Source organism: Arvicanthis niloticus, chromosome 17 (assembly GCF_011762505.2).
Source record: "Arvicanthis niloticus isolate mArvNil1 chromosome 17, mArvNil1.pat.X, whole genome shotgun sequence".
Classification (NCBI taxonomy): Eukaryota; Metazoa; Chordata; class Mammalia; order Rodentia; family Muridae; genus Arvicanthis; species Arvicanthis niloticus.
Window position 1 is genome coordinate 56,277,021 of NC_047674.1, and position 15,802 is coordinate 56,292,822.

The window sequence follows — 15,802 nt, forward strand, 5'->3', positions numbered from 1 at the left end:
GCTGCAGCCAGCCGCAGAGTGTTTCTCAACAGATTGTGGCATCGAAGAAGGAAGGAGGGTGTCACAAAAATGGGGTTCTCTCCTTTCCCCCCTTCTGTTCTCCTGGAGCAGCTTCCTCTTGTCACATTTCCCTAGGGGTTTCTCAATGGGACAAAACAACTGAACCTGTGGGGAGAGAAGCCGCTCAGCTTCTATGTGGGGCAGCATGCTCCAGCAACTGTAAGTGGCTTGGTCACTTGTCTCTGGCCATCAGCAGTTAGCACACCCAGGAAGGAGCTTCACACGGAGGAGGGAGGACCTGGGGGATGTCACCACTGCTGCTATGGCTGGGACTGTTGCTCTGTGTCTCAGGTAAGGAGAAGCAGGTGAGGAAGCCAGCAGACAGGGTGCCAACAAGAGGGATGGAGTTTGCAGAGGGGAGGTAGCTGCTAAAAGAAGTTTACTTTTGTTCCTCAAGATGGCCTGGGAGGAGACCAGGGCATGTGTTAGAGATGGGTGAATGTGGAGGAAGGAGTGGACAAAGACCTTGGTGATCCTCCCGACGCAGCCGGGAATGGGCCGTGAAACAACCTGGAGGTTCTTCTGGGCCATATTAAAGTAGAGCAAGTTATGTGGTGGTAACCAGGCAACCACCTTGCACTGCGCTGATACCTAGAGGTAAAACCAGGGAGGCAAATCTCCCTTAAAGGAACAATCAACCACAGAACAATATAAATGGCAGGTACAGAAAGATATCCCCCAAATTAACCAACAGGTTGATGGAAAGCTCATGTCTCAGTATTTCATGCACGGTAAATATGTCATAAAAGTCACAGGAGATGGTGGTGGTAGTAGTGTAACCTGGTTTGGGTGACCCATGGCAAGAAAGACAGACCAAGAAGGGAAAAAGATTAGTGCAGTTGGCACTGTCTGGTGGATACCTCCCTTAGACAGATGGACACAGGTTGAAGGGGAATTCTACCTAAGGATACAAGGAATGAACAGAAAGGGTCGCGTGTCAGGCAGCAACGACCATATCTGGGCCATCAGAAGCACAACAGAAAACAAAAGAGAGCTGGATATGGTGGGACATGCCTGTAATCCCAACATTTGAGAGGCTGAGGCAGGAGGACTGTGGGGAGTCTGAAGCAGTCTATACTATATGTTGAGTTCAGGTCATCTGAGACCTTGGAATGAGGGAAAGAGGAAAAGAGGGAGAAAGTGAGGGAGAGAGGGAGGCTCAGACAGAGAGACAGACAGAGACACATAAAGACACACAGCTGAGAGAAGTGAGGGAGAGGGGCAAGAGAAAGACAGAGAGGCAGAGAGACATACAGAGATGGGAAAGAGAGGTGTGACAGAGAGACACACAGGGACAGACAGAGGGGTGAGAAAGAGAAGGAGAGAGAGATAGAGAGACAGAGAGGTGGGAGAGAGAAAGAGACAGACAAAGAGACAGAGAGACAAACAAAGATGGGAGAGAGGTGTGTGAGAGAGACAGAAAGACAGACAGGGACAGACAGAGGGGTAAGAGAGAGAAGGAAAGAGACAGAAAGTCAGAGGTGGAAGAGAGAAAGACAAAGAGATACACAGAGACAGAGATAGATAAAAAGAGACAGAGGGGCAGGAAAGAGAGAAAGAGAGAAGCAGGGAGACACACAGAGACACACGGAGAGACACACAGAGGCAGGAGAGGGAGGTGAGAGAGGGGAAAGGGGACAGGGAAAGGGAAGGGGGGAGGGGGAGGGGGAGGAAGAGGGAGAGGGAGGGGGAGAGGGAGGGGGAGAGGAAGGAGAGGGAGAGGGAGAGGGAGAGGGAGAGGGAGAGGGAGAGGGAGAGGGAGAGGGAGAGGGAGAGGGAGAGGGAGAGGGAGGAGAGGGAGAGGAGAGGGAGGAGAGGGAGGGGGAGAGGGAGGAGAGGGAGAGGGAGAGGGAGAGGGAGAGGGAGGGGGAGGGGGAGAGGGAGAGGGAGAGGGAGAGGGAGAGGGAGAGGGAGAGGGAGAGGGAGAGGGAGAGGGAGAGGGAGAGGGAGAGGGAGAGGGAGAGGGAGAGGGAGAGGGAGAGGGAGAGGGAGAGGGAGAGGGAGAGGGAGAGGGAGAGGGAGAGGGAGGACAGGAAGTCAGGAAGGTAGATGTGGGTGAATGGCTGCCTGCATATACACACACATTTCTAGATTTAGAAATGGTGATGCAATCTGGTGAAGTGGTGATGCAGATCTTTTGTAATCATTCAGTCTGAAAATTTTCCACTCTACAAGATGCAGGCAGAATATTTCCTGCAAACACAGCCTAGATCTAGTCACCTGTTCTGGAGATTTTGCTGGTTTACTTTATTGATGTAGACACAGACAAAGCAATCAAGAGGTCTGGAATCGTTGCCGAGTTCCTAGATCCCCTTGCCATGCTTGCTGGGGTCATCAATGTCCCAGGAATGTGTGGCTGACGAGGGAGGCAAGGTGGCACTATGAAACACGTGTTTCCTATTCCAGGGCTCCAAGCAGGAGATGGGGAAGAACGGAAGTGTTTTCTGGAGGGTGAGACCCTGACTCTGACTTGTCCTTACAACATCATGCTATACTCATCCAGCCTGAAGGCCTGGCAGCGGGTCAGAAGCCAGGGTTCTCCAGAGACTCTGGTGCTCACAAACACCAGAAATTCAGACTTCAATGTGGCCCGGGCTGGGAGGTACTTGCTGGAAGATTATCCCACCGAATCCGTCGTCAAGGTCACAGTGACTGGGCTGCAGAGGCAAGATGTGGGGCTGTACCAGTGTGTGGTCTACCTCTCTCCTGACAATGTTGTCGTCCTGTATCAACGGATTCGGCTGGTATGGTGCCAAGGTGAGCTCTGGTGGAGGTTCAGGTGGAGTCTTTCCCTGCACAATAGTGGATGAGCCCATCTTCCAGGAGCTGCTTTAAGGAGGCAGCTCAGGGTAATGAGGAGAATTCCATATTTTTTCCTTCTTCCATAGTGTGACACCAGGAAAGTCACATTCTCTGTGCCTTATTTATTTATTTATTTATTTATTTATTTTGTCTGTAAGACAAAGACATTGATGTGTTGAACTCAAAAGCCATCTACTCCCACGTCATGAAATCTGCTAGAGAAGCTGGTAACTGGCCATCTGCCACGAGCCACGCCTACAGCTGCCTACTTGTTCCACTGCCTCCCTGTGTCGGGAGGACTCAGGGATGTTGTCATTCACTGTGTTCCCCTGCAGATCACTGAGCTGCTAGGACCCCACAGGCCCACCCCTCTCAAAAGTCCCTGGAACAACTCTGAAATGGCCCAGTTTGAACAATATGATACTACCTGCTTGTTAAAATTTTAGTTTTCTTTTATTAGCCAAAGATATTCTTATACATATACACATACAAACACATACACATACACATGGTAAAATCAATATAATAAAATGAAGAGAAAACTATATCTAACTTGGTCATGGCACCCCAACTGGAGGAAAAGAGTCCATGGAGACCTCTCTATAGTTTAAAGCTGTTGGCCTTTTGTTGGGCAGTCTCTCAGCTAGCTATGTCACTTAACCTTGGCTTCTCTGCCATCCTGCCTCCCTGTGTGGTCCTCACTGACTGCTTATAGCTCCATTCCATCTTCATACTGCTTCTCCTGAATCGGCTTCATCTGCTTGCAGCTCCTGTATCTCTTCTCTCTCTGCCCTGAAGTCCCACCCCCATACTTCCTGCCCCAGGTCCAACCACATTCCAGTCTGAACCAATCAGGAGCAGGACAATGCCCATTCTCAGGTTACCTTTAGGCAACGAGGGCTACCTGACCTTCATCTTTTGGGCTGGTGAGATAGGACAAGCATTTACATACAGAAAACCAGTAATGTGCCATAGATATGACAGTACCAAAATCCTACCAGACTTAGCTTTCTCCTGGTACAGATTTAACAACTGAAAACACAGGAACACGGCTTCACACAGTGTAAGAGGAGTTCACTCCAACAATTCCCACAGTCAAGAGTCCCATAAAAATACCAAGCTAATAGCTATAATATACACACAAAGAACCTCGTATAGACCCTGCAGGCCCTGTGCTTGCTGCTTCAGACTCCTTGCTTAGTTAATTTGAAGAGCTGTGTCCTCGTGGTGTTCTCTATCCCCTCTGCTCTTACAATCTTTCCATCTCTTCTTCCGAAGGATTCCCCAAGCTCAGAGGGGAGGAATTTGATGGAAGCCTCCAGTTTAGACTCTCTCTCTCTCTCTCTCTCTCTCTCTGTCTCTCTCTCTCTCTCTCATGTCTGGCTGTGGTCTCTGCATCTGTTTCCATCTGCTGCCAGAGGAAGCCTCTCTGATGACAGCTGGACAGGGCACTTATCTATGAGTATAACTGAATATCTTCAGGAGTCATTTTGTTGATTTTTTTTGAGATTAGTTATTGGTTTTATTCCAGGTCTCTGGGCTGTCTAGTCTCTGGTTCTTGGTCACCCACTGCTTGGGTGTGGGTTCCTTCTCTTGGAATGGGGCTTTAGTTCAAGCCAGACATTGGTTGGCCACTCCCACAAGTTCTGTGTCACCATTGCTTTAGTGTATTTTGCAGGCAGGACAGATTATGGGTCAAAGGTTTCTGGCCTGGGTTGGTGTCCACATTTCTCTTTTGGTAGCCTGCAGAGTACCTTCCTGAACCAAAGACACTGAACCTAGGGGTGAAGTCTCCATGTAGTCACCAGGTCGACTTCATGTTTGTTGAGTTGTGTGGATGCTGTTCTTAGTAACAGGGCCCTGATATCAATTTGCAGAGAACAAACTTTTGTCTAGGTTGTATGAAGATTTCCATGGGAACCCTTGATCAACAACAGCTCAACTGAATATAATCTAATCTCACTACTGGAAGCCTTGCCCAGCTACAAAAGATGGCCAGTTCATTTATTTTTTTTAAAATGTATGTATGTATGTATGTATGTATGATGTATGTATGTATGTATGTATGTATATAAGTGTTTTGTCTGCATGTATGTCCATATACCATGTGTGTGCAGTACCCCAGTGAGTTAGATAGTTATGGCCTGCCATGTTGGTTCTCTTCGAGAGCAGCCAGTGCTATTAACACTGAGAACCTCTCTGGCCTCTCTCAGGGAGTCCACAAGAGCAGGGGAGAAGAACAGACACTGAAGAGCAGAAGTTCACTGCTCTTCAAGTGTTCTTTGTTGGTTACGTCACTGCTGGCCCCTCCTCCTTGTTAAAAAGCCTGGATATCCTTGTGGGGAGTTGGCTTGTGGAAAGTGGGTCCTGATACCTTGGCTTTAGTGTCCTCAGTAAACCTCCCTGTGGGAGCTGTGAGTGCAGGAGGTACCAGCCACCACAAGGCTTATCTCAACATGTGACCATCTCACGGAACAGGCTCAGGCTTGAATCAATCACATAGAATCTGTAGATAGAGTTGAGGGCTGGGATGGAGTATTTGCCTAGCATGTGTGAGGTCCTAAATTCAATTTACAACACTGAAAAAAAAAGAAAAGAAAAACAAACAAACATTAAAAACAACTCTGGGCTGAGGAGATAACTAAATCCGTGAAGAGTATGAGGTCCCGAGTTTAATCCCCAGGACCTTGTAGAGAGCTGGGCATGGACGCACTTGCTTGTAGTCCCAGTGTTGAGGAGAAGAGACAGGAGGATCCCCAAGGCTCTCTAGCTAAGCAGCCTAGCCTAGTTAGTGAGGCCCAAGTCCCAAAGAGAGACTTTGTTCCCAAAAGTGGGGAAAAAGCAAAACAAAACAAACAAGTCAGAGCTAAATGTGTTGGTGTGGGCTTTAAAGTCAGTGCCGGAGAGGAAGAGGCAGGGGGAATCTCTTATTTGAGGGCAGGTTATATGACAGTTTATACAAGTTCCAGGCTAGTCAGGGCTACTTAGTAAGGCCGTGTCTCAAAAGAAAACACCAAGCAGAGCGCTTGAGGAACTCTGAGGGTGACCTCTGCTGCTCGGTCCCCTCATGCCAATATGCACAAAAGAAGCAACCGAGACCACATGAAGACAGGGAGGGTGGCAAGCTCTACTGATCGGATCTCTAGGGGAATCACGTGACACCCGGTGACACCTGGGATGGCGAGACTGACTCACCTGTGTAGTTAAGCAGCTCCTCAGCCATCAGCTCAGGTCATTAACCTGGACCCACTCCTGAAAGCTGTGCAAGGACTAATTTAGCAGCCCTTAACAGAGCAAAGTGCCACTTCAGGGACTAGAAGATTCTAAATCTTTGCTTGCTTTCTGCCCTGAACCTACTCAGTGATCTTGAAAAAGTCCCGTACCTTCTCTGGTGATCAGTAAGCCCTTGTCTGTCTGGCTCCCCCACTACGGCATTTGATAGCTGCCACGTTTTCGGTTCTTCTATACGTGTTGATCACAGGGAGCTACAGTTCTCATTTGTCACTGGGTCAAATCTACCTGCTCCAGGCACTATGTTCTCTGCATCCATCACTTCATTTCCACCCATCCTTTTGCCGAAGTCCTAGTTACAATACTACAAGAAAAGTCACCGAGAATGCCTGAGTCCACCATCTTGCCTGAGAACTGCATGGAGCTCAATAGAGATGGATAACTGTCAGATGCAAACTAGGCTTCCTTTACCTTCTCTCCAGGGATGAGAGAAACCTTAAACTAAGATGGCAGAGGAGTGGCATCTGGCACAGGTTTTCTCTGCCTGGAGGGATGGCAGGAGAACTCAGAAATAACCCTCCACAGAGTGTGCTGCTGCGGTGACCAGAGTGGTCTGGAGGGGGCAGTGCAGGCAGCTGGGTGCAGTTCTTTGTTCTAATTTTAGTTTCAGCTAGGTTGAGAGCAAGTCTTTCTTCTCCCCGCCCCCTCCCTTCCTCTTCGCTCCTCTCTCCCTTCTTCCCTTGTTGTAAAAAATATTTTTAAAAAATCCCTGTGTGAGATTTCTTCTTGCCTTAGGCCATTTATGTTCCTGGATGAAACACACACACTCACAGGCATACGCACACTCACGCACGCACGCACCCTTTATATTTTAATATCCCTGAAGCAGCACAATAGCTAGCTGGGCAGCTGCCTACCCTCCATGCTGTTAGAATCTTTCTATCCATAGCCCCATTGGTACTTTCTGTTGCATCTGGGCTGCTCCTAGCTCCAATTGAAAAGCCCACTTGGCCATGGTTTATGGCTCAGCTAACCCATGGCTGCTCCTTCCTCCTCTCCTGCACACTCTTCAAACCCAATGGCAGCTTCTTCTCTCCTGCACATTCTTCTATCCCATGGGCACTCTTTCTCTCTCTCCTCCCCATCTCCTCTCTCTAAGCCCATGAAAACTCAACCCTACCTATCTCTCTTCTGCCCAGTCATCAGCTGCTGGCATTTTATTCACCAATCAGAATTAACTTGGGGGCAGGGTTCCAGAGGCTATGTGCAGACTAGATCTTGGGGCCAGCACTTGGCATTACAATAAACAGTAAAAGACAAACTCTCAACACTCCCTTTCTCCCTCCCCTTTCCTTCCTTCCTTCTTTCCTCTCTCCCTTTTTCTCCATCCCTCTATTCACTTTCCTCCCTCCCTCCCTTCCTTCCTCCCTCTCTCCCTTCCTTTCTTCCTTCCTCCTTTCTTCTCTTTCTTCCTTCCTTGATCTCTCCCTCTTTCCCTCCCTTCTTCTCTTCCTCCATCCCTCCTTACCTCCGTCCCCCTCCCTCCCCTTTTCCTTCCTCCCTCCCTCCCTCCCCCCCCTTCCATTCTTCTTTCCTGCTTCCTTTGCTTCTCTAGTAATGAGGATGGAACACAGGAATTTAGATTCCAGGTTACTTTATATTGTCAACTTGACATAACCAGATGTCATCTGGAAAAGAAGGAGTCTCTGATCTTGCTCAGGTCAGAGTGGCCTGTGGCCTTGTCTGTAGAGAATTGTCTTATGATTAATTGGCATTAGAGGGTCCAGTCCACTGTGGGTGGTCCTAGGTTGTATAAGAAAGCAGGCTGAGCAACCCTTGGAGAGCAAGCCAGTAAGCAGCTCCCCTCCATAGCTTCTGCTTTTTAGTTACCACCTCCAGGTTCCTGACTTGATTTCCTGCCTGACCTGCTTCCATGATGGAGTATGACCTGGAAGTGTAAGACGAAATAAAACCTTTCCTCCCCAAGTTGCTATTGGCCATCATCCTAGTTAGGGTTCCTATTGCTGTGATAAACACCATGACCAAAGCAAGTTGGGGAAGAAAGGGTTAATTTGGCTTACACTTCCACATAGTAGTTCATCACTGATGGAAGTCAGGACAGGAACTCAAACAGGACAGGAACCTGGAGGCAGGAGCTGATGCAGAGGCCATGGAGGGTGCTGCTTCTTGACCCCGTGTCAACTTGACACACAAATGCATCACTCTTAAGTCCCAACCTTTCTTGTTCTCCCAAAGAGCACACATTAGTGTCAACATTACAACATAAACATTATAAAAAGATCCCATGGTTTCTAAAAATTCAAAGACTTAAAAAGTCATTCTCTTTAAAATAGCTAGTCATGTTTAAAATACAAAGCCTTTTAAAATTCAAAGTCTCTTAACTGTGGCCTCCTGGAATAATAAAAAAAATAAATAAGTTAAATTCTTACTTCCAGAAAGTATAACTAGGGTACAGTCACAATCAAACCAAAGCAAAGCCAAACTCTACCTGTGTAAACAACTCAGTATCCAATTATCAATTATCTGGGATTCACTTGTGGTCTTTGGGGGTTCTCCAAGGGGTTTGGGTAACTTCTCCAGCTCTGCCCTCTGCAGCCTACACAGCTGGTCTTCCAGGCTCTGTCTGGCTCCATCCTGCTGCTATTCCTATTCTTGGTGGTCATCCCATGGTACTGGCATCTCCAAAACGGTTGGCATGTCTTGCTGCAACTAGGCTAGACTTTTCACCAGTAGCATCTCTTGGGCTCTTTTCAGGGACACAGTGCCAAATCTTTCCTGCTCTCCATGACCCCTTCATGCCTTCAAAACCAATACACGTGGCTGACTCTTATACTACTAAGTTCAGCTTCTAGCATGAAGGACAACCTTGGTAGCTTCTGAAACACACCTTCTGTGTGATGATCCTGAAGAGACTTTGGAAGACTTCACTTCAATGATGCTGGTCTCCTCTTAGTCATAACTGATTCTTCAGCCCCAGATGATCAGCATCCATTGTCTAAGAAAGGCAAAGAGTTACTTTAGTAGTTCTGGTCTCTTGTTAATCACAGCTTATTCTTCAGTCTCAACTAACCAGAACTTCAGAATCTTCACACAAAAGGCCCAGTAGAGTCTTGCTTCCCTCCAAAACCTCACAGGCCTTTATCTTTTACACTGCTTTCAACATTCTTATCTTCCAAACTCCTACAGAACATACCACTGAGCTCTCAACACTCATTGGGTTTTCTAATCCAGGGTTCCAAAGTCTTTTCACATCCTCCCCTACACATCCTGGTCAGGTCTGTCTCAGCGCTACCTCACTCCTGGTTCTAACTTGTCTTAATCACCACTAATGTCTACTAGCCAGCACAGTCATAGTTTTTATCAAAGCAATAGAAACCTACCTAGGACTGCCATTATGGACCAGAGACACCCTCAGCAGGAGGGACTGTGACCAGGGCAGGCAGGTAGAGTGGGTATGATGGATTGAATGGGAGATGTGCTGAATGCTGGCCAGGCTCTTAGATGAAACTCTGGAGGTGGATACCAGCACCATGTCATGAGCAGAACTTAGGTGTTGGGGTCCACACTAGCCCCACGTTGGGGCAGCCAAAAAATGTCGCGGCCCAAGCAAAATGTTGAGGCCCCGGGCCGACCCACGTTTCGGTGGCCACTGTATCCCGGCCCAAGCTGCCGCTCCGGTCCTCGGGTTGGGGTTCAGCAAGAGAGAGAGAGTGAGGCCGGACTCGAAGAATGCAGACCAGACAGAGTGTAATTCAATCCCGTTTATTCTTCAGTCTAAGTTCTAAGTCTTGAGTTCCTAGTGCCTAGTCCCTAGCTCCTAGTCCCTCCAAGTTCCAAGTTACTTCTTCCAAGTTCTCTTCCAAGTGCCTGCTACCTGTCTTCTCTCTGCTGTGTCTGGTTCTGTTCTGTTCTGTCTCTGCCTTTTATATGTCTCACTTCTAAGCCATGCCTTTTGGTCACACCTTTAATCATGCCCTTAGGTCTTGTCTCTAAATCTGATCTCTACACTTCTAAGTCACTCTTAAGTTACACACCTTTAATCTCACGCACTTTTAATCTCAAGGTATCTAAACCAAGATTATCAGAGTGTGCTCAGCTGTTGTAGGCTATTGTAATCCAAGTCACATGTCAGGGTATATGGCTCAAGATGGCTGCAAAGCTGATAGCCACTTTCTGCTAAAAGTCAGCCCCCAACACTTAGGTGTGGGGTTAGGAGATCTGGGCACAGTGCTGGCCCTGATGCTGTGCAGTGTCAAACTTGGATGTTTCTAATCTATTGTGTAGCTTGGGACATTAGCTGGAAAGTGGATATCCCTTCTTTGACCTTCTAGGGCCCAGTGAACCTTCCTTCCTCAGCCAGATAGTCTTATGATAATGGTCTGGGAAGAGAGCCGCCTAGCTTACAGAAAAATTCCACATCCCTTCATGTTTCTTGTTGGCTCAGGTTAAGCCAGTTAGGCTGGGTAAAGAGCCTCTCAAGCACAGGGCACATTGTCTTTATCAACAAAATTTGGGCACCCAGTGGGAGCCATATCTCTGATGAGCCATATCTCCCAAAGAGTCTTTATCTCTTTTCAGATCATAGCATTTGCCAAATAGCACTGTGGGAAGGATTAGGAACCAGACACTTTGAAGGCAGCAGAAGAGTTGGGGAGTAAAGAAGGAAGAGACGCTAGTGTCAGGTGAAATGTGAGAGACTGGTGGAAGTGCCAGAAACTAGTAACCATGTTCAGAAAGCATACGATGGGGTGGGATGGGGGTAGAAGAGACAGAAAACCAGTTTGTTCTCTGACATGAGAAACATCGAGGACTTCTCTTTCAAGGGTATGTAACCTCTTGGCTGCTCTCAGGGTGCAAGGCAGTAGCAGGTACAACCACAGAGCTCTGAAGGCAAATAATCCATGTCCACTTAGATTTAGTAATGTCATCCCTAGAGTGCCCAACACTTGCCTTTGATCTCACAGAGCAGCCACTGATGGTGATCGTTCTGACATGTGGCTTCATACTGAACAAGGGCCTGGTATTCTCAATCCTGTTTGTCCTTCTCTGCAAAGCGGGGCCTAAGGTAAGTAAGTGGGACAGGCCAGAGTGAGGTGGATCAGAATGGTCTCAAAGGCTCCTCAAAACCTGTCCCCTGATGTCATTTTCAGAGGGTATCTGTGGTCAAGGGGTAAGGCCAGCCCTAGGCATAATGCAAGGCACTGGCAAAGATCCTGGGAGCAATGTGCTTAGTGGGTTTCCCTTGGCTAGGAAGACCCAAGTATGGGGACAGGCATGGTGGGGACAGCATGGTGGGGAAAGCATGGTGGGGACAGCAGGGTGGGATATCTGCCCTTCCCTTCAGAGCAGAAAGGCTTGATTCAAGCCTGGGATTTCTGAGCTAGTCATATATTTTTTAGTTTAGTTTAGTTTGTTTGTTTGTTTGTTTGTTTGAGGGTGTCACTGTGTAGCCCAAGCTGCCCTGGAACTCACAGAGATCCACCTGCCTCTGCCTACTGAAGAATGGCATTAAAGGTGTGCAGCATCATGCCTGCAATTGAGCTGATACTTTCTAAAGCTTGTCTATTCCTTTTCCTGCACAGGTGTTACAGCCTTCCAAGACATCCACAGTACAGGGAGTCTCTGAGAAACAGTAGCCTTCCTGCTACAAGCTGTGAGCACACCTTCCTTTGTCTTAACAGCGTAACAGATGTTCTGTACTGGGGACAATCTGAGCCTTCCTACACTCTGTTTGTGAACTCTGATTAGCACACGTTACTTCCAGAGGACAGATCTGGGGAGAGTCAGTGAAGAATGTGATAATAAAAAATGGTTTTTTTTCATGCAGTTTTACTGCTCCTGTATCCCTCCTGTGATGGTGAATGCCAATTGTCACATGATGCAATATAAAATCTCATAGAAGTCATATCTGTGAGGGATTGTCTAGATATATATGTTAGGTCCTGAGAGTGTCTATGAAAGATTATCTTGTCTATGTTGTCTATGTTAATTGATGTAGCACCAGAGAGTGGGATATTTCAGTGACAGACCTGACCATGATGTTTTTTGGAAGAATAATGAAGATTTCTGACTTGAAAAGCAGTTGGATACTTTAAGTGTGGCTTAATGGGACATACTAGTAATAGTGTTGAAGACAATGTTGAGGGTAATTGGAACTGTGGGGCAAAGATCAAAAAGTTTCAAAGGGGAAGAATGTGCACGAATGACCTAGAGATTTTATTGTGATGTTTTGGCAAAGAATGTGGCTGTTTTCCTTTGTTCCAAAAATCTGCCTGGGGCTAAATTAAAGAGCTTTAGATTAATGGTGTTGGCAGAGGAGATTTCAAGATAGCCTAATATCAACTGTATAGTGCGGTTATTAGTGGTCAGTCTTGTGCAGATCTATAATGAAGAGTGAGGGAACTGTAGATCATGAAAGAAAGACTGGTAAAGTCAAGCTAAAGGCTTGAAGCCCCAGAGACCCTGAAGGGATGGTAGGGACTTCACCTGCTCCTGGCACCAGGCTTCTGTCATGCAGCTGCAGCTCCTCTTCCATAGAAAGATTTGTGGCCATTAATCACAATGCCCCAAGCCTTTGAATCATGCTTAACATCTCAGACCAAGACAATAGGAAAAGAGACCACAATCAAATAGGCTCAAAACAGAGTTCTCCATGTTAATGGGGTATCTAGAGATCTGGAGAGCATTGCCAATAAGCTTCCTTTCCCAGACATTCCTCCCTGCAAAAGGTATTTAATCTCAGGCCCACCCTGAGAAATAGGATATGGTTTTATTTATCCATTTTCTGCCATGACAATAAATTGAAAGCATGGACCGGCTCTTCTCTGTGCTTCCAGCCACAACTGCCACCAAGCCTGCATCCGCCAAGCCAAGGACAGTCGCCACTGGGACTAGTTGGGGCTCCCCTCTCCTCCCTTAAATTGCTTTTGTTGGTGCATTTTATTACAGAAATAAAAAGAAGCTTAAAAAACCTCTGTTCCGAGCCCCTTCGTGTCCCCTTCACCCTCGGAAGAGACACATGAGGCGGTGTTCGGGTGGTTACTACAATGAGGCTTTACTTCTTGTATAAGCAGAAGCGGAAAGAAGGAAAGCCCAGAAAAGGCACTGCTTAAATACACCCTAGAGTGACGTGTTCACTTCTGATTGGCTGTTCACTCATTACCCATAATACGCCCCGGGATGGGCAGTGACTTTGGCGTGCTTTTTGCCTTTTGCACCTGCGCAGTCAGTTGTTTACTAGTGGGAGGACAGGATGCCCGTGCCATCTTGTAATGGTGAATGCTGACATGCTCGCTGTGGCTCCCAACAAACCTCTCTCGGCTTTTCCCCATGCCCAGGTCTTCTTCCTTTTATAGCACCCTGTCCCTCCAGAACAGTATATTTGCTACACTGGGTGAGCTCACACAGACATAGCACTATCATCTCAGACTAGCATCTTTAGGATCTACTGTTGGTGTCTTGCACACTCTGGATACTGACAAATGTGTAATGATGCATTTCAATTTTCTATCATGAAGAAAAAAAAATATTTTCCTAAATATCTTGTGTAGTGACTAAAACAAGAAGACTTGATTTTATTTATGAGTAAGTGTATGTGTCTCTGTGTGGATCTGTACATGTGGATACCAGAGAAGGCCAGAAGATACCATCAGATCCCTTGGAACTAAGGTAACAGGTAGTTGTTAGCCCCTGGACATGCTTGTTGGGAGCCGAACTCTGCTTCTCTCCAAAAGCAACATGTGCTTTTTCTTAACTGCTTTGGTCTCTTGTGTGACAACTTTTGAAGTAAATAAAATTTGATTCCAATACTACTTCCAGTTCAGTAATTCAGGGAAGATAAGATTGAGTTTATAATGAAAGCCTCGTGCTGGGGATGTAGCTTGGCAGTAGATAGAGCCCTTCCTTGCCTAGCATGTACAAGGCCCAAGGTTTGATTTTCAGTGCTGCAAACCAAACCAAACCAAACCAAACAAATTAAGTTTATATCCCAAACTTCTGGGTCTTAGTCCCTCATAAGTACAAGGGGGCAGTTAGCTTTTTTATTCTTTGCTTTGCCATTTCCACATCTTAACTGTTGCATAGGAGGTCCCTAGGCTCCCTGGAAGTGGAGCAGATACATGAAGACAAATCAGAATTTAGGTGTCCTGATGACCGTGGCATCCCAGCTTGTACCTTGGACTCAGCAATGAAAGCTGAGGTTTCCTTGATGTGCTGTGCATACGCCTTTCCTAACTGGTTGCCACTGATTATTGACTCCACTTTCAGTCTCTCAGCTCTTGACAGTTATCCTGGGTATCTTTAACTATCAACTCAAAACGGCCTGGGGTCATAGAAAGGACAGCCATGTTTGAGAAACTGCCAGAATCAAGTTGACCTGTGAGTATTGCTGTGGCTGTTACTTGATGTAGGAAGACCTAGTCCACTGTGGGTGGTACCATTCCCTAAAAAGGGATTTTTGAACAGGATAAAAATAGAGAGAAAAAGATGGGCACAGGAAAGAAATGATGCTTCTATTCTCTCTCTGCTCTTGATTGCAGATGTGATGTGACTAGAGGCTTTAGTGCCTGCCTTGGCTTTCCCAGTTGATAGAGTATAACTTAGAAATGTCAGTAGAATAGACCCTTTCTTTCCTAAGTTGCCTTTGGTCGGGGTATTCTAGCTCAGAGACATAGATGAACCTAGAGCACTTCCCAATCAGCTAGCTGTCAGCACAGCTCTGACTCCATAGTCAAGATACAGGAGATGTCTTTCTCCTCACTCATTTTACCTCAGGTTTACGTTTCACATAAGTGTTTAATGGTTGGAGCTCTAACTACCAGAATGTCTTGGAACTCACGATAACTCTCCTGCCTCTGCCTGTCCTGATCAAGTAGGAAGGAGAAACATCAGGGAGATAAAGAATGCACACATCCAGGTGTGTTAGAGGAAATACTCAAGGCTATTAGATCACAAAGGCTGTGACTTGAATGGTTTAATACATTGACAGACAGCCCCCAACACAAGCAGCAGGTGCTGCGTTCCTTCTCCTTTAGAAAAGAGTAAATGTTCCAGACATATCCTAGCACTTCGAAACTGCTGTAACATACTTAGACTGGCTACTTTATAAATAAATTCATTTAGTTAGTTCTTGAGGCTTAGAAGATGGCATCTGAGTTAATGTTTTGGCACTAAAATAAAATACCCAAGTCAGTTACTTTATAAAGAAAAGAGGTTTGTTTAAGAAACACATACGAAAGCTCAAAGGCATGAGCTTAGGTTAGTTCTTGTTACAGCCTCAAATTTGATGGCATCAAATCTTAAGAGTCAATTATGGGAGTGGGGGGGGGCAGAGAGACAGAGATAAACAGAGACAGAGTGGTAACTCAAGGCATGTCAGTTGTTCTAAGGACTCCCTTAGCCTGCTTCTTAAAGGCCTTACACTACTCTGGGAACTGAGCTTCTGATCCACCCACTTTAAGAGCAAATGGAAATCATATACAAACCACTGCAGGACCGAGCCTCAGACTACCTCTTGCTCTGTTTTGCAAATGCACCAACTTCATTCATGAGCATGGAGCCCATGTGACCTGTCAACTCCTCAGAGGCCCTACCTCTGTTGGAGTTGAGTTTTAGCATATGACTTTGGGGGATATGGGCCTTCAGTCCCCTCATCCACCATTATAGGTCATGAAATCCTTGCTCCTGGAAA

At 46.7% G+C, this 15,802-nt stretch overlaps 1 protein-coding gene across 1 annotated transcript; it reads left to right on the plus strand.

Annotated features, from left to right (window-relative positions):
* Nucleotides 1–107: 107 nt before the first annotated feature.
* Nucleotides 108–13,882, plus strand: LOC117722691 (triggering receptor expressed on myeloid cells 3). Its single transcript, XM_034521953.2, has 4 exons — nt 108–351; nt 2,467–2,817; nt 11,079–11,179; nt 11,697–13,882. The coding sequence occupies exons 1-4, from the start codon at nt 306–308 to the stop codon at nt 11,748–11,750; spliced, it is 552 nt and encodes a 183-aa protein (XP_034377844.1). The 5' UTR covers nt 108–305; the 3' UTR covers nt 11,751–13,882.
* Nucleotides 13,883–15,802: the final 1,920 nt, after the last annotated feature.

Coding starts and splice junctions, on each gene's coding strand:
- LOC117722691 (XM_034521953.2), top strand. CDS start 306: ATGTCACCACTGCTGCTATGGCTGGGACTGTTGCTCTGTGTCTCAG. Junction 2,818..11,078: donor TCGGCTGGTATGGTGCCAAG/GTGAGCTCTGGT, acceptor TTGATCTCACAG/AGCAGCCACTGATGGTGATC. Junction 11,180..11,696: donor TCTGCAAAGCGGGGCCTAAG/GTAAGTAAGTGG, acceptor TTTCCTGCACAG/GTGTTACAGCCTTCCAAGAC.